Consider the following 18010-nt stretch of genomic DNA (forward strand, 5'->3'; position numbering starts at 1 on the left):
ATTGAGTGAATGAACGAATAGGAGATGTAAACAAACCATGTGAGACAGGTAGTCTACCATGCAGGCGCACGCGCAGGTGATGAACACATATAATGAATAATTTTGACAGACATTTTTGCACCCATCTCCGGGATTTCTGAAATTCCATAGAATTTTGTCAGCCACCGACTGGAGTGGAGTGCCATCGCAATTAAAACTTATCAAAGAAAACATAAAAAAGTGATTTTAAGTACTTTTTAAAGCTGTTAAGGAGAACAATTTTGTGCAATATTAAATGATAATCTGGAAAATAATTGTTTTACATCGTGATATTGACATGATCTAAAGAATTTTAGTTGTCCGGAACGTACAGTACTTTTAAAATAATCGACGGTATCCAATAAAAGAAGTCTGATTTCGATAATCTTGCAAAGCAACGTCGATTTGGCCTACAAATGACATACGTTTACCATCCTGCTAAAACTGCAGATATGTGATATTCCGCATTATATCATCGACGGGTGGGATTTTCTTTTGCATAAAAAGTTTCCCTCGTCTTCTTATTCTTTTTATACCGGGAGAACTGCTGCTTCAGTGCATACCTTACAGGCGCAACCAGACTGTACTATGTAGAGCAGACTCACAACGTCAGTGTAACATAAATCATGTCGCGATAATATAGAAAGAGGATTGAAAAATCGTTATTGCACAATCATTGTCGCTTTGAATTTAGCACAATTTGAAACGATGTAGGGTCAGATAGCTAACAGACTCAACTTCGCTGTCATTCCAGTAAATATTGTTCGGCATAATCTTATAATTTTGAATTAAATCAAAATTGAAATTAAAATTTATTCTTGTCGCGAATTAAGTACAGAACCATGGCCAAGAAAATTCCTTTTAAAGTAGTGTTCGCTTCGGGTAAGTTAACGGTTATTAGTGATTTTTATTATCACTATTGAATTGCATCAATATATAATTATATATTTTTTGTCAATTCATCAAATTTTTAGACGAAGATTCGGACTATCCGGCAAGTGAGCTAAACAGTCACAGTCCAACAGTTCACGGTTGGCGATCAAATCCGACTAGTCCGGTATCACCGAAGGAGATTGTCCTTCGGTTCTTCAATCCAGCCCGAATCGTGCGAATACAAGTCCTGGCCCATCAATACTACATCCGTGAGTATAGATGAATCTCCTTTGACATAAGATAAATCTTGTTCATTGCTCGAAACATGCTTTTGCGCAATGTGTTACTCACAAAAATTCATTCCGATGAACATTTAATGTTTCGTTCTGTTTAGCATTTGGTTCCTCTGTTTACTAGATCAACACGTGGCAACTATTTATTTAGTAAACGTTTGCGCTATATGTATTCTAAATCCGTTGTGCGTTTCACGTGCGGAGCCTTTTAAATGCTTGCTTCATTTTTTCAGCGGAACGCATTGAGCTTTGGATTCACTATTCAAGCAAGAATGCACCGAGTACACCATCTAGCCAAAGCTTCGAATACATGGGCTTCGTAGCTCTTTCGGACAACTCGAACACCAACTACGCGTCTCGTGAGTTACAAAGTGTAACGGTAGCTCCAAAAGTTGGTTCGCATTTGAAGCTACGTCTTGGCCCTGCTTATCCAAACAATTTCAATAAAAACAACCAAGTTGCTTTGTTGGCAATCAATATTCTAGGCGAAGAACTATCCACTGACGAGCTGGCGTCCATACAATCCAACACGGCCCTACTTAGCATGACGCCAACAAATATTGATACACTAACCAGCACTTTGAATTCGATGTGTGATGATTTATCATACTCTATGTACGTAGAAGAAAGTATTTGCGATGTTGTCCGGAAGATGGAAGTGTTGAAACTTCAAGCAGTTCAAGGTGAGCGCAAAAATCAATTGAGTTTCCGAAATATTATACTTCTTCGTTTAATTTTACCAATTATTTATTATTCGGACAGATACATGTTTCGTCTCCGACTTGCATGGTTTATCATTGTTTGTTTCGAAACAGACGCTGACGAAATGTCCAATTCGGAGACGGAGAAAAGTATTTGCAGAAGAAGAACATTCGTAAATCAAATAACTTTTGGATTTTACAGACGAACGTTTTGAATACGCCAGAAAGCTGAAGCTTTGCATGACTGCTTTACGTACGGCAGGGGAGCGACTCGGGCGATATGCACTGGCTAAGCGACAAGCTGTTCAGCAGGAAGATTTTAGTACGGCGAGACTACGTAAAGAGCAGATTGAGATGTACAGAAAAGCGGTGTTTGATCAACTGAAGATTGATATTTTGCTTCAATATGATAAAAGTGTAACGAGTAACGATTCCTGTTCGGAACTGTACGCATCGAAACCGACGTTGCCTTCACCACCTAGCTTACAAGATGTCGCCAGTGCATTATCTGAGACTACTTTACCCGTAATGGCGGAAGTGACGGTTAAGCAGCACGTGCTTTTAGATGCTGCTGATTCTACTACCAATTCAACTAACTCTGGCTCCAGCTGCGGTGCAGCTATGAATAGAACACAAGACGTAGCAAAGGTGCAACATTCGTTGGGCAGACCTGAAGACATCCCGAATTCCCCAATGTTAAGTCATAAAGGACGCAGTCCTATGCGTTCACCTACCAATACGGGTTCCTTACGTCGACGCAATAAAAGTGCACCACGCAACAGCTACGAGGACTACGACGAGCGAGCGATCTCTACTCTAGGGTTTGCTACTGAATTTTAATAGCAATATAGCAAGATTTCTAGCATTAACATCTTGTCTTCTCGTTTTTGGTTTCACAGTGCGCATACAAATGATTTTCTAAGAGAATGTCAAGGAACGGCAATGATTGAAAGTGATTCCGGTAAGGTACGTTCGAAGCTGAACGATAGAGAAAAGAGACAAGCTGCTTTGCCTATTTTGATTTTTGGGATGGAGTTGGTTGAGTTGATTTACTCGCGACAATTTACCGACCGAGAAGAAGGACTTGTGAGGTTGAGAGGTATTTTGAAGCGTGACGGTGAAGACGTTCTCTCGGCAGGACCGAACAAAATTTGTCGAAGTGCCACGCTGTTGTTGCACCGTGGGGTACGTGATGCCGTATTCTCCGTGTTTAGTCAAGCAACGGAAACTGTCAGGATGCTATTTACAGATTTTGTGCCAAACCGGTAAGTTTAATGCGGACTTAGCTTAACACGTGATTAATAAATTAAACTGCTTTTTTTCAGGGTATCACAAAGTGAAGTAGGTCGATCGGTGGATCGACTTCTTCCCGAACTGTTATCAAAAAGTGGAGATCCTTCTGCGAGAGTTCACACGTTGGCCCAACATACTATTTTGAGCATTGCAGCATGTCAGGAAGTCAGGGATCAGCACTTGATCGCACCGGCGTTGTCCAGACCAGTAGGTAGTGGTACTCATCCACGCCTAGCGTTAAGTCGAATGCAGATGTTGGAACAGTTGGTGTTGAGTCAAGGAATATCCAGCGATAAGCAAAGCGGGTTAGCGTGCAGAACACTCTCTGAGTCAGGTTGCTCCGGTATTCATCATCCAGCAGAATCAGTCCGGAAGGTAGCTGAGCGTGTCTTGCTTTTGGTCTACAAGGTAAATCCAAGACTTGTAAGAAAGCAATTACCTCCCGATGATGACATCACCCGGAGAAACCTTCTTTATCGACAACTTTTCACCGAGTTTGATAAGATCGATCTGCAGGTAGGATAATGGGCCATATTCAGATAAAATTTTCAAGAGTTTCGGTTTTCAGCGCAAAAAAGAAATGCTAGAAAACAAACAGTTCAGTGGTCCAACTTCATTTGCCGGTATTTCTTCTCCACCGATGTCTAATAGTTCGAAGAGTTCACCTCCAGTAGAAGTACGCAGCCGGGCGCTCCGTTACGATAGTGCCGGTGCAGTCGGTCGGTCAATTGTTAGTTTTTCCGACAGTACACACTCTTGCTGGCAGTCTGAACTCAGTTCATTGAAATTGCAGGATTCCAACTTAAGTCCAGTAAGACGACCCGATTCAGCTGGAATCATCAAGAGTAAAAGCGGGCACGCCATTGGACATCATCATCATCATCATTGGTCCGGGGAGGAGCGTTGTGAAAGTTCCTATTATGAAAAACCAGACTGCAATGGGAAGGACATGGAGGTGGGATCCAAACAAAAGCTTAGTCAACCCAGAACAATGATCTATGACAGCACAGTGGGATTCTTAGAGTCCGAAAATGGCGCCGGATCGAGAAAGAGTTCAAACTCTGACTCCTTTGAAGGCAGTGACAATGAAATGTCTGAAAGAATGGTTACATCTGCTATCGTTAAAACTAATTTTATTTTTTAAATTTTAGCCGCTGTCCATTTTGCGACTGGATATGCCACGGAGATCCCACGCAATTAGATAAGCACTATTGGAAGTCATGCCCAGTATTAACTAAATGTCCCCAGTGTAGTCAAATATTGGAGGTAGCAGCAGTTACTGCACATCTAATAAGTAATACCAGCCGAAAAATATTTTATAGCATTTTTCTGATTATTAAATCTCATTGCAGATGAATGCGAAGCCAAAACGAGTTATGTTACCTGTGAGCGGTGCACTGAATCGGTTCATAAAGATCTTTATGAATACCATATGATGGAAGACTTTTGTCGAGGTTGTTTGTTGATTTGACACGTGTAGCCATCTTTGCTTATCTAGTTTTTGTTATATATTCAGAACTTACCACCGGTGCTGCCCGTTGCCCGCTATGTCACGATGATGTACTTTTGCCTTTGGACGGTGGCTGGAAGCGCCATTTGCTAAGCCGTTCGGGCTGTCTTGGAAATTCTCGAAGGCGTGCTAATGTTTAATTGTGTTACCAATTTCAGCATAACGGTGAGCCAAGATTATCGAGGTCAGCGAGCTTTAGATGTCTAATTTTCCCGATTCGCTAGTAGATTCAAAAGAAGAAAGTAGATAGATTTTTCAAAGTTCAAGCAAAAATCAGACATGCACCAGCACAGAGAAGCAAGTTCTAAATCACAGTTTTGAAAATTAGACGTGGCTTTACGGAATCTCTTTAGAAGTGGTAACTACAAATTTGAAAGTAGATTATCGTACAATATTCTGATAGTACATTTTTGACTCATGGAACAAACTCGAACATCAAAGCTGTTTTAATAGGATCTCAGCTCTAATACCAACTGTTAGTGCAATTATAAATCTAATCAAGTTTAAGCAAGAATTTTTAGTAAAAACAAACAACTCATTCCACTACTGACAATTCAATGTACCAACAATTTTGTTATTGTTTTCTTTTATTGATTGTGAATTGTTTACTAGAATTTGACAATTATTCCTCCCTAACAAACATCCGAGTTACTCTGTCCAGAACGCGAAACCGTGAAAGTATTTCCCGTCCTCACAAGAATTTAATAAATTTAACTTTTTGAAATCCAGCCTCGTTGTGTGTAATTGATTGTCCGATTCCCCTAATTTTGTTTTATGGCTTGAGCGCTATCAATAACAGTCGAAATACGCTGTATATATATTTTGAATTGGTGACAGCAATACATTTTTTCCATAAATCTGAGGATGTTTTACAAAACATTTCAAAAATCCAAGCTGTACAATTTTTGAGATGTGATTGTTTAAAGAAACTAAAGAAGAAACAAAAGTATATTTGACAAGCAAATAATTTTTCTTAAATGAAAAAAAAAACCATGCGTCTCCATTACGCAGAAAAATTATGATAGAAACTACAATTACCAGTTGTTGAGTTCAACTTGTATTATATTTTTGAATGAAAAAAATATTGTTTAAACTGAATTCAAACTCCGTTTGGTTCTACTAAATCGTTTATAAACCCAAAAATACATATTTTGGATTCTACAATTTTTTCTTTGATAGAAACTAGCTGTTATTCGAAATAATAAACCTTATTGAACAACTTGGTCTAGAGGTGGCGGTTTCCTAGGAGAGCATGCATCATATTTTCAATAACAATACATGAACGTATAGGGTAACCAACCTATTTTGGACCCCATCAGCAGCTGTACATAATTTGGACACTTCCATTTGATTTTGCTGTAAGTGTCCAAATTATGTACAGCTGTTGAAGGGGTCCAAAATACGTTGGTTACCCTACTCTTTCAGACTTTCAAACATTATTAATGGAAATGTGCATGTTTTGTTGATAGATTGTTGACTTTATTACCAGGTGCACGGAATTATGCCCCCGAATTAAAATCTCCCAGATGGCATCGAGGTACGACGCTGGTCTAGCAAGCCAGTCGTCGTATGTTCGAATCTCAGCTGGGAAAGGTTATTAGAATCAATAGTTATGGTTAATAATGTCGTACTTTTTTGGCGCTTGATATTTTTGGTATTATTTATTTATAATAATCGCCCAAATATTTTTATTTTTCAGTGCCTTTCATCTCAAAATCTCAATTATCAATTATCTCAATTATCTTAAAATAATGAAGATTTACACATGGTTGATTAATGGATTTCAATAACATTTTTGCACATTTTTGTTTTACAAAAATGTTGCGCCACATTTCAATAGGGTCCAAGTCTAACTTGTAAACAAACCGAGTGAGGGTTCTTTTTTGTATGATGGCGCAGCAAAAAACAACCCTCACTCGGCTTGTTTACAAGTTGGACTTGGGTCCTATTGAAATGTTGGTCATCAAATCTCTGCATATCTGGCATTGTTGTTCGGGACCCCAATAACGCAGAAGTGGGCATCCATAGTACTAAATGAAAAATACAAGTTTTTAAATGTTCACAAGGTTTAAACAAAATCGGGCCACTTAAATTTCAGGTTAACTTTTTTATGGAATTATTAAAACTTGACTAAAAACATTCTTCAAAAAACTTTAAAAATCTAGCAGCACTATTCTTATCTAGATCACCTTATTGTCTTGCGGCGACGGCGCAACCACTGTGACGTACTACCATCAACACAAGCTGTTTTGCTGTTTCTCTTGTTTCCCTCTTTGTGTGTGGATCTGGCTTTCCGCGCGTGTAGTATTGTTGTGTTCATACAAGATGGCGATATTAAAAATCTGTAAACATTGCATTCATTGAACAGGCAGGAAAGTGACAAGCATTGGGCACATCGCAGCTCCAGCTCCAGCACAACGCTCAGTGGTGTTGGTGACCACGGACAAGGGTAACATTGCGTGTGTGCTGCTGTCACGCTGTGTATACGGACGGTGTACATTGCATCCCAAACACATTCGCGCGGAGACGTATAGCCTGATCTATTCGTGTGTGATATTCGCTGTCGCCGCGACGGTCGTGAAAATCGATTCGACGTGAATCTCGGCTCGGGGTTGTGCGTGGTGGAGTTTTAGTGATTTTTTGTGTGAAATTTCTTAGTGAAAACTCGTGCAGATCGGTATAAACTACATAATTTGTCTTGCCATACAGAAAACGGGAGCGGAGTGTAGTGTTTTTGTGCTATAGTTTATGTGGGCAGCTTCATATCAAACGTATTCTTCAGGTAAGGAAAGGCTCTTGATTTTTTTTGGTCATGTTTCTCCTTGAGGTCGATGTGGTGCTAACATACACAATGAAACGTTTTAGCACGAAGTCTGGATTAGGAGGGGTGAACGGTGGGTTAGTGTTAGGTGATGTATGGAAAATGTCATTCGTTGATAGGAAGCGTTTATTAGAATTCGTATAATTTAGAGATTCTAAACAAAGAATTTTGCGTACTATTTAGAAGGGATTCACTTCCACCTTCTCAGCGTTTTTTTTTTGTTTTGTACTAATCTAGCTAAAACAAACCGCTTTGTTATGTAAACAAGAGTACTTCTAACTGGTTTTTGTACTGTTGCTGTTCTACCTCTACGGCCCACTTCGCAAATTCACGTATCTTTCAAGCTCTTCTTGCTACGAGCTGTTTTGCGCTTCTAAACAGTTGCCAGATATAGTGCACCTATAAGTTTTTTATACACTTGTTTCCGTAGATCCCAAATTAAATGCCCACTCTCTCATTGATTCTTTCTTTTGTTTCACACAAGTGGAATGTAGAGGCACTTTGTTTTAATTTCGCATATCTACTCGTTTCAAATATTACTAAAATTCGCCGTCTATTCCGTGTATTTAGGAAACATTTTACATAATTTTCCATTGTATCTTAAGACGCATATTTGGAGGGGAAGAATAATTTTACCGAGAGTAGATTTTATCAGTTAAAATAAAGGCAATTGTTGGATGCTTTCGATGTAGGACAATGCCGTGGAAAAATTTGATAAAAATGTGTCAAAAATGAGATGAATATAATGAATGAATGATTTTTTTTACGATTGCAACCATTTTATACTCAAATATCCCGACGAGAGTTTAAAAAGCGATGTGGTAAGTTTTTGACACCCTGCGGTGAGACGTAGTCCTACGTCAATAAAAATATTACCTTACAAAACATTCTACAACTAAAAACTACAAACACATACCGACGTCATGTCATCAATTTACATCATTTTGAACATGCATGCGAAATTTGACTGAGCATATTTTTGGAAGCGAAATACCTATTTTGTGTTGTCAAAATCGAACAGCAAAGCCATGGGTATAAATGTCCTATAAGGTTTTGCAAGGTGACGTCACAAATGAACCGGAATGAACGCAATTCACCTATTTGACATCTACTCGTGGTTTGTTTACCATTTGTTAGGCGAACGCGATATGCATAAATTGGAGTTAAACGTTTTAGAAGCGTATTATCCAGCAGTGTCGTCCTCCAAACTACTTGGAGTGGCAGTTTTTGTGCTTTTCTGACTTGCCGTTAAGGCTTTAAGCAATATTCAGTTTCAACATGTTAACCCATGTTCCAAGTCCATGTAAACAAACCACTGATAGACGTCAAAGAAGTGAGGTTATGCTCGCCCGTGCAAAACCTTATTGAAAATTTGACTCTTCTTTATCGACAGACTTCCCAGCCAGTTAACAGAGTACAGGACAATTACGGGGCTAGTGCAAAGATTTTACTGACTCTATACTGCCCATAAATGAAAAATTGGCTAATATGCCACCGACATGGACTTGAGAAAAATGCAATTTTATTACTTTTGTCTGTAAAAGATGTTTTACGCGGTAATGACAACCTGTTTAATGTGCATATTACCCCTCATACACGCCGAAACCACACCGTTGAGTTCAAACAGAGATAGATGTGGCCAAATTCCCTCCGCCGGACGTTTTTAACGCAGTAGCCAGTTTTTCATTTATAAACACAAGTAAAGTTTACAATTCGGGAGCAAATTTGGCTAACGTCCATTCGTTGTGAATTAACTCGTGTTAGTGAGTCTATAAAATGGCTTTGAACTACCTAAAACAGTACGGAAGCACAAGTGAAGACGAAGTGGACGACGAAACAAATAATCCGTGCACCCCGGAGAAGTTGCCAACGAAGCGTGTGCTTCAAGCGCTTGAAGCCAGAAGGAAGAAGCAGCTACTCCATGCCGTCATTGATGGAAGCTGCGAATCCTGCCGTCTAGATTGTAAAAAAAGATAAAATGTGAAAAAATAAGATTCGATCCAAAAACTAAATTTTAAAGATAAATCCCAGTTGACGGCTTGCTATCAGACATTATTGGTTTCGACTAATGTTGATGTCCTGAAAGTAAACCATTTCATTGTAGTGTAAAAATCGTCTCTCTTCAACCGATTTTATTGTTTAAACATTAATTCTAGACTAATTTGATGTTCTGAAAGTAAACCATCAGTTGTATCGGTTGGTTGCTTACAATTCTTTACGTATTTTCGATTGTGTTGCTGCCAAGTGTGAAAATAACTGAAAGCATCCGCTTATCTAGGCCCAATTCAGGAGTCTTCTCACACACTGTCTTTTCTTCAATCACCCCTAATACGTGCTATTCTAGTAGCGCTTATCCAAAGTGTATCAGGTATCAGCATCTTTGGCTCGAGCAGCACGTTCCACGTATCCAAAGTGTACGGGGTATCTCTCGAAGTCGGCGGCCTTTGTCGGGTTTGCTGCTGAATATTGTTTTCGCTGATCTCTCATCCGGCATCTTTGCTACGTGGCCAACCTATATATTTGGGAAATTTTGTGGTACACGCGGCTGCGTCACACTCCTTTTAATATGCCACCAAGAATTGAACGCAAGATCCTACATCCAAAACAACAAGAGCTCGTCGGTCGCTCTTTCAACGTACACACTTCGTGGTCTTAGAGTATTACCGGAAGAATAAGAATCTTATAGTGCCCGAGTTTGAGCGATTGAGCGATATGCCTATTAATTCTATGTGTCTCGCCAATCATCTAAAGCTGAAATTCTGTCCGTTAATCAACAGAACCCCGTAATTTCGGATTATAAAAACCGTCCGCCAATGGCCGAGACAAGCCACCGCTATCGTGGTCACCTCGTCAGAGGACTAATCGATTGCCGATTTAATCACCGCGGTTGGAAGACACTTCGCGCCTATTGCGAACGATATTCGTACTTCCGGCTTTTACACGCCGTCATCGCGGCCATTGGTACCACCCACCGGCCACTGTTTTAACAGTGGTTTCGCAACAAAGGATTTCAAATTTTGCCTTAATTACTGTGGCTTCGAATCCTTTGACCGAGGAAACCTTGATACCAGTACAGTAGAGGAATTTTGTTTTTTGGCACAATGTCAGAATGTTGTGATTATGTCAAATTTCAAGCATTATTTAGTATAATTAGAGTTTTTTGTAACTAAACCATCTCTGTGGCAGCTATAAACTGAACATTGGAGTATATATTGACATGCTTTGAGTCAACTTCGTTGCTTAATGGTGTGTGTTAACGAGCTAAAGAACAAAAATGTATACTTTTTGGCACAATCTCACCCCGGCAGATGGTAGCATTTTCTCTTATTCCTCGGTTACAGTTGAAAAAAATTTTGCTGAACATAACCAGTTTCGCAAATCGATATTTTACAAATTTTCTCAGGAATCCAGCTTGTCTTCTGCTATGGTTTCCAGGTGGCTCAGAGGTACAACACTGGTCTAACAAGTTAGTCATCTTAGGTTCGAATTTAAATTTGGAGAGATTTTTGGAGTCAATTCGCGACTATGAAGGTATGCGATCTCTTTTACTCTCATGGAACTGCCCATATGTGAGTGTGAATGAAGAATGGTCTAAAACACCCTATTGGCATCTCTATATCGAGCTGCAATGAGTGACAGCGTGAGGATGTCCCGGGCTCAAATTTTGACAGCGGGCCCAAATCAGACTGCTAGCAGTTGAGTGAAACGTAGTTATTTCATTTTCGCACACACGAGATGTTGGCGACGAAAACATGGTTGCCTGCCGATGGGGTGGTCTAAAATCACTCTGTTTCTCGCACTCTTCAACAATTTCCTGTCCTTGCTTCACTCATAAACAAAACATAGCTAGGGGCGGCACCTTACCTTCGTAGTCGAGAATCATATCCAAGCCATAGCGTAGTCATAGCCAAGATTTTGCGTTGCTTTGCTGATTATATCTCGTTTTGATTTCATCATGAACGAAGTTGATGGTTAACATCGATATTTGTTCGAAAATTGACTGTTGGACGCCGAATGTTGCCAGTCTAGTACATACAACGGGATACCTGTAGCTATCAGCAATAGTATTAAACGAAGTGTAGTTTTAAGCAGGAAACAAAGCACAACTTACATGCCATACATCGAATACAGAGTTCTCACGCATCATTTATTCGTTTACTTCAAAGCCGCATATGATACAATCGACCGGAAAGAGCCATTGAAAATCATGAACGAGAACAGCTTCCCCATGAAGCTCATCAAACTGATTAAATCTACGATGGATGGTACACAGTGCTGTGTTCGGATTTCGGGTGGATTGTCAAGTTCATTCGAATCACACAGAGGGTTTCGTCAAGGTGATGGTCTTTCCTGCCTGCTGTTCAACATAAGGCGCTACAAGGTGTTATGAACCGAGCGGATATCAACACGCGGGGCACGATATTCAACAAATCTAGTCAATTCGTCTGCTTTGCCGATGACATGGATATTATCGGCAGAACATCTGTGGCGGTGGCTGAACAGTACACCAGACTAAAGTGCGATGCAGAAAAGATTGGGTTAAAGGTAAATACGTCTAAAACAAAGTACATGCTGGCCAGCGGAACCGAGGCCGAACAACACCGCTTTGGCAGTAGTATATTGATCGACGGCGATGAGTTTGAGGTAGTCGATGAATTTGTCTACCTTGGCTCACTGGTAACGGCGGACAATGATACCAGCCGTGAGATTCGGAGGCGTATTATCAACGGAAGTCGTGTTTACTATGGGCTCCACATGCAATTGCGGTCGAGCAGACTAAGTCCCCGTACAAAGTGCACCCTGTACAAGACGCTTATTAGACCGGTTGTTCTCTACGGGCATGAAACATGGACAATGCTTGAGGTGGACCTGCGAGTGCTCGGAGTTTTAGAACGACGAGTGCTAAGAACGATCTTCGGCGGTGTACAAGAGAACGGAGTATGGAGGCGGAGGATGAACCATGAACTCGCACAGCTTTATGGCGAGTCCAGTATTCAGAAGGTGGCTAAAGCTGGACGGATACAATGGGCAGGACATGTTGCAAGAATGCCGGACAACTACCCTGCAAAGTCGCTGTACCTAATTTCATAAAATTCTGAGGCCATTTTGTACGATATTTTTGAAAAAATGTCAAACACTAATAAATCAGTACGTCTCATCCACGTGAAAAATCATGTAAACTCCTGCTACAGCAATTTATATGGACTTCAGGTGCTAGTTAATGGGAAAATTACGTCAACCGGTTAGTATGAATGCACGTTACCAATAATTCACGTGAACGTTATATTAAAGTGCGGTGGATGAGAGTTGCCTACATTTTCACGTAAACTTGATGTTTCGATTTTCTTGAGTGTACTTTTGGGAGTGAATGCGGATTTGATGTGCCTGGGATAATCAATAAATCTATAAGCATTAGCGAACGACGAAATTAGCAAGAGCACTGTAAACTGAAAACGTCTATTTTATTTTCAGAAGAGTATTAAAAATAAATTTTTTTCTGAGCGTGACTAAAATCAGGCAGCACTGCTAATATGGTAGAGAATGAAAACAATTGAGATGTGTGTGTTAATGGGCTGGGTTCTAATTCGTTTCTTTTATTTTGTAGCTTATTGCTGTTGCAGTTGAAAACCGTAATAATCGACTCGCGACATTCGCTTTTATTCTTGTTCTGTGTGTCGCAACTACGTCGCACGTGGTGCGCTGTGATCGCACATTGATGCGCTATACAGCGCACCACGTGCGACGTAGTTGCGACACACAGAACAAGAATGAAACCGAATGTCGCGAGTCGATTACTACAGTTTTCAACTGCAACAGCAATAAATATGTTACAAAGAGCAGCTTTTCGCTGGACTAAACTTAAAACATGTGTTCAGTTAAAAATTTTTGGATGCCTAAAAAGATAGTTCACAATCAATTAAAAATATAAATAATTTTTTTTAACTGTAATAAATATTCGAAAGCTAGCCTCATAAAAGTTACTTATAATTCTGAAATAAATCTTAAAATTTATTTGAAATTGAAATTGCAGCCCATCATTTATAAAAGAATGAATTCCGGTAAATAATATACACATTTCATTGATTAAAAAATCAACCCGATCAAGCTTTCTGACCCGCACTGAAACAATCTTCCATACCGGACGGCATAGGAGAAGATATAAAATTTAGTTTGGTATTGTGCAAATTATTAGCATAATGTGTATCGTTATAACATGCACAGGTAAATTTTTGGCACCAAGCGGAACATTGTTACTGTTCTTTTTTTCGCCATCACCCCTCTGCTGGCCGCTCTACTCTGAGTGACCCAAGTCCGATAAACGGGGGGAACAATAAATTAAAAAAGTGTCAGGCTCTGTTTTTATCAAAATAATTGATCTTGATACCACGCTGGCTGGCTGGTTGGGTGCTCTTTTGCGGTTCCTGGCAGCGTTTCCGAAAACTAGTGCTCACGTTTTTTGTGTTTTTTTTTTCTTTCCACATTTGAATGTTCGAACTCAGTGCGGTTCGTTTGGTGGATGGAGCCGGCCAGGTTCTGGACTGTTGCTTCTAGCTAGGTTCAGAGGCGGCCGCACTTTCCGCCCTTGCCGATGCGATGTCGGATGAGGAACGACACAGGGGGAAACGCAATTTTTATTATTTATGAGGTGCACGACGATACACACACAGGTAATGGGAGTAGTTTTTAATTTATCTGCCAGGGACCTCACGAAGAGTCGAGCCGATTGGCCGCCCGACTGGCCGGCTCGGCCGGCTTGGTCTACCGAAGTGAAGGTGAAATGTTCGTTAACATACACATTTGTCATGTGCGAAATTGTCCGCAGGTTTTTTGTTTGCAGGGCGCAACGGTATATGCCTATAATTCAGTTATTAAAGTTTGCTGATTGTGGTGTGGACCGTATTATGAGTGCGAAATGATAAAGCGATTACCATAAGCTTTTACGTTGCTCATCGTACGACTTGATCAATGTGCTTTAGTCTTGTGTTTTAACCTTTCGATTTTTTGAATTTTAAAACTGTATTATTTATTATCATTGTTATTATAAATACACGTTGTGTTTGCCGTCAGTACGAAGGAGAGAATATTTCAAATAAAGACACACGGCCAAGCAGATGCAACAGAATGGTCCTAATTTATTTGTAAAGTAACATATCGTTTTCGAATCAATTTATAAATGAAGCCAATGATGGAAATGTACCTGAAAAGGACTAAGTACAAGAACTTTATTATAGAGTATTTCGTTTGAATTGAATTTATATTCGGTAGGACGAGTACAAAAAACAACAGTACGGTAGTGTTAACACCTAGAAAAAGGTCGGCTTATCCCAATATTGTTATAATATATCATATCATGTCATATGTTTTGTACAAGAAAGCGTTATTGAAAAGAGTGGCTGATTTTGGAACGCAATTTTAGAAGGAGAATTTCAGAGCAGTGCGAAATTAGCTCAACCAGTATAGCGCGTTCCTCATGTATAAAAAGATTTTGCATTGGTGACAATTTCTTCTTCCATGTTAGGCTTTGTTTCACCTGGAAACAAGCCTTAAAACCTTGTTACATTGCATCCCGTTTGATTCTCCTAGTACCTAGGAGAAATATGTTCAACAAATTCAAAGCCAAATAACGGACATAGCTTCAGCAGGCACGGCATTTCGGACGCCATCGTTCCGAAAGATTTCAGATATATCTATTATTATTGTTTGAAAGTATGAATGAATAAAAAATCAATCCGTTCCTCCGGTGTGCAAGCGTGACCACACGTACATTGTCCGTATGCACGCACCGTCTGACGACACTACCCGCCGCCGTTCACGCGTCACCCTTCCTGCTATCTGTTAATAAGAGTTGCATGTGCTCTCGCTTTCATTCTTCCGTTTCGGAGTACACACGCCAATGACTCGGCCGTCGTCAGACCGGAGTAGTGGAGAACCGGCACAGTTCCAGACTTCGCGGACGTGGACCATCGACCGCCGCGTGCTGAATGTGAATGTGAGTGAAGCATGACAGCAAAATAAAAATTGACTTCCAACCAACTAACTAACTAGATAGGTATCGGTTCGGTCGAGAGGAGGGCACGTCGCGAGGACGAACGGTTCCGTACCTGACCTTGAACCACATTTCGATTCGTCGCCACCCGGCTTGACTTCACCACGTCCGCAGGAGGTTGAACCTGGCGTCGATGCATCGGGATTGAAACGTGCGGTCGCTTCTCACTTTTTTTCGGTCGGAACGTGTAGGTATCGTCCCAGATGATGATCCTGCCCCGTTCCTGCCTGGAAATTTAATGAAATCGATAATTTTTCGCCGCTAGATAGCGGCTTCTGGAGCGAGGGAAAAGAACAACGTGACGTGCCCGAAACCAGGTCGCACAGATCAGTTCCCGTATCGAAAAAAAAGTAAGAAAAACAAAACATGCCACACATATTAAGTGAGAAAAACTAACTCGGACGAAGCTCGGTTTTGAAGTTTCTAACATTGGCGAATTCTATATCGATTTCAAAACATGACTGAGTCCATCTGAAGGTATTATTATGAGCACATGACAAATTTAATCTGCACTATTTTAGTTATAGGAAAATTGGCAGCATTATCGACAAAAGAACTGGACTGGAGAACATGTGTCAGTCGATCTTTCAAGTTCTCGAACGAAATTTCAGTGTGCAAAACGATGTTTGCTGCAACCAACAACGGTGCGAAGCTTTACTGGGTAGCCATCCCGAGCAACCTGATTTTCATTATGATTCCAATCATGTATGTACCCTGTGTATACCGGGTCGAATGCGACGACGAGTGGACGTGGTCTACCCCATTCCGTACGGCGTTGGAGTGCCAAACCTGGAATCAGTTGTCACGCGCCGATTCAGACATGTCTTCCTCGCTCAGGGGGTGGATGGAAAAGGAACCAGCAACGCTAGAGCAGCAGGGAGGAAAAGTGTTCATAGTAAAAACATGGAAACACGTTCAATCAACATTTCTATATTGAACTGCATATGAAATTATTTTTCCACCCATAGCGGCTTCGGCCAACATACAGCTAGGGTATGTCAGGTAAAAAGACTTCAGCTTCATTCAGCTTTAAAATTCCGCTGGTTGGTTGGTGACTTTTCCTGGGATGCAGACACCCACAATCGTTCCACCACAGGTGGAACTGGTTCGTGCTGATCAATTTGCAGCTAAGGCGTGTTTGTTTTTGTCGCAGGTCGTGAAAGTGTCAGTCGGTCTGCTCAAGTTAGAGAAACTATACGGCTAGCCACCTAGCCCGGCCACTCAGCACCGACCGGTGCGGCTTCAATCGGCGTCGATTTATACCGCACAGAAGTCCTAAATTTGATTTAAATTTAACTGTTGCATTAGCAGCGGCGTTGCTGGTTGAATTTGCATCAGCAGATGACGCGGTCTCGGTGCTGTCGGCCAATAATTAACTTTAATTAAATTCATTGCTAATCCGAATGTGATGCATTCGAATGTAATTGTTTCGTTTTGGGGCTTTGGGTCGGAAAACGGGGACGTGATTTGAAAGCTATTGAAGTATTTGAATGCATGCACTGATTGCCTCAGGTTAGTAGCTGTGCTGTGAGTAATCGCTAGCATACAATTATTGAGGCGCCCGCCGCCGCCGCACCTCCTACGACGGCATTGAAGTGCAAGTTAATTACCGGATAGAAGAATAAGGGCTAGCGCTATAGGTTGTCTAACTTTCATTCGTTTTAGGTTAGGAATTTTTGGTGTACTGAATCAGTTTTGTTCCCGAATGAATTTTGTTTTTCTCGTTGTAAAATAGGTCTGTCCTTTTTTGTTTATTAATTTTTCCTCAGCAAAAATTAAAATGAGATGATCAATTGTATCTATTAACTGTCAATTTGCTGGGGACTTGCTCTGTGTACTAAAAAGACGACAAGCTGGATTGTGAGAACACACGAGTACAAAGAGCATCCGCACGTCATCATCTATCGAGTGTATCCGCTAGCATATAGATTAGTGAGAAATTATTGGGCCGGCTTCATGGAAGATCGGTCTATAACGGACCAAATCTTGAGACCTTGCGACCTATCCTCCAGAAATACCGTATTGCGAGTCCCCAAGCGTCAGCTGGGACTTCAAAGCTGCATATGATAGTGTAAACCGACAAGATCTATGCAAATTATGAACGAAAATAGCCTCCGGGGAAACTGATCAGACTAAAGGTTACCATAACTAGGGCTCAGTGCTATATGACAAATACTAGGTAGCCATTCGTGTCTCGTAAGGGACTTCCACAAGCTTGTCCTAGAAGATGTTACTACTAGGTATAAGCTACTTAAATCTGCCGAAACCATTAATACTGAACACTACCAACAAAACGACTGGTTTCCCAAAAAAGGCAACACAAAGTGATTTTACTGCATGATAATGCTCCGTCACACTTTGCCACACGATTAGGTCATTTGGTTGACCTGAAATTATAGAAAACAAGAAAACTTTCCAAATGAATTCTACTATTAATATTTGATCCTGACAGAT

The 18010-nt window shown here is 40.6% G+C and overlaps 2 protein-coding genes across 3 annotated transcripts in view; both read left to right on the forward strand.

Annotated features, from left to right (window-relative positions):
* The first annotated feature begins 860 nt into the window (after nt 1-860).
* On the forward strand, nt 861-4828 carry LOC128743718 (centrosomal protein of 104 kDa). Its single transcript, XM_053840347.1, has 10 exons — nt 861-900; nt 993-1160; nt 1418-1867; nt 2088-2706; nt 2785-3150; nt 3211-3694; nt 3747-4270; nt 4330-4472; nt 4531-4632; nt 4695-4828. Exons 1-10 carry the CDS (start codon nt 861-863, stop codon nt 4826-4828), a joined length of 3030 nt encoding a protein of 1009 aa, XP_053696322.1.
* A 2450-nt stretch (nt 4829-7278) lies between these two features.
* LOC128741588 (aryl hydrocarbon receptor nuclear translocator homolog) overlaps nt 7279-18010 on the forward strand; it is a 302538-nt gene continuing 291806 nt past the window's right edge. For both annotated transcript variants that reach the window (XM_053837521.1, XM_053837522.1), the window contains exon 1: nt 7279-7470. In XM_053837521.1, coding sequence (XP_053693496.1) covers nt 7437-7470 — 34 coding nt within the window. In that variant the 5' untranslated portion in view covers nt 7279-7436. The remainder of the gene's footprint in view (nt 7471-18010) is intronic.

This window comes from Sabethes cyaneus, chromosome 3, assembly GCF_943734655.1.
Source record: "Sabethes cyaneus chromosome 3, idSabCyanKW18_F2, whole genome shotgun sequence".
In the NCBI taxonomy this organism is placed as follows: Eukaryota; Metazoa; Arthropoda; class Insecta; order Diptera; family Culicidae; genus Sabethes; species Sabethes cyaneus.

Coding starts and splice junctions, on each gene's coding strand:
- LOC128743718 (XM_053840347.1), top strand. CDS start 861: ATGGCCAAGAAAATTCCTTTTAAAGTAGTGTTCGCTTCGG. Junction 1,161..1,417: donor GGCCCATCAATACTACATCC/GTGAGTATAGAT, acceptor TCATTTTTTCAG/CGGAACGCATTGAGCTTTGG. Junction 3,695..3,746: donor TTGATAAGATCGATCTGCAG/GTAGGATAATGG, acceptor TTCGGTTTTCAG/CGCAAAAAAGAAATGCTAGA.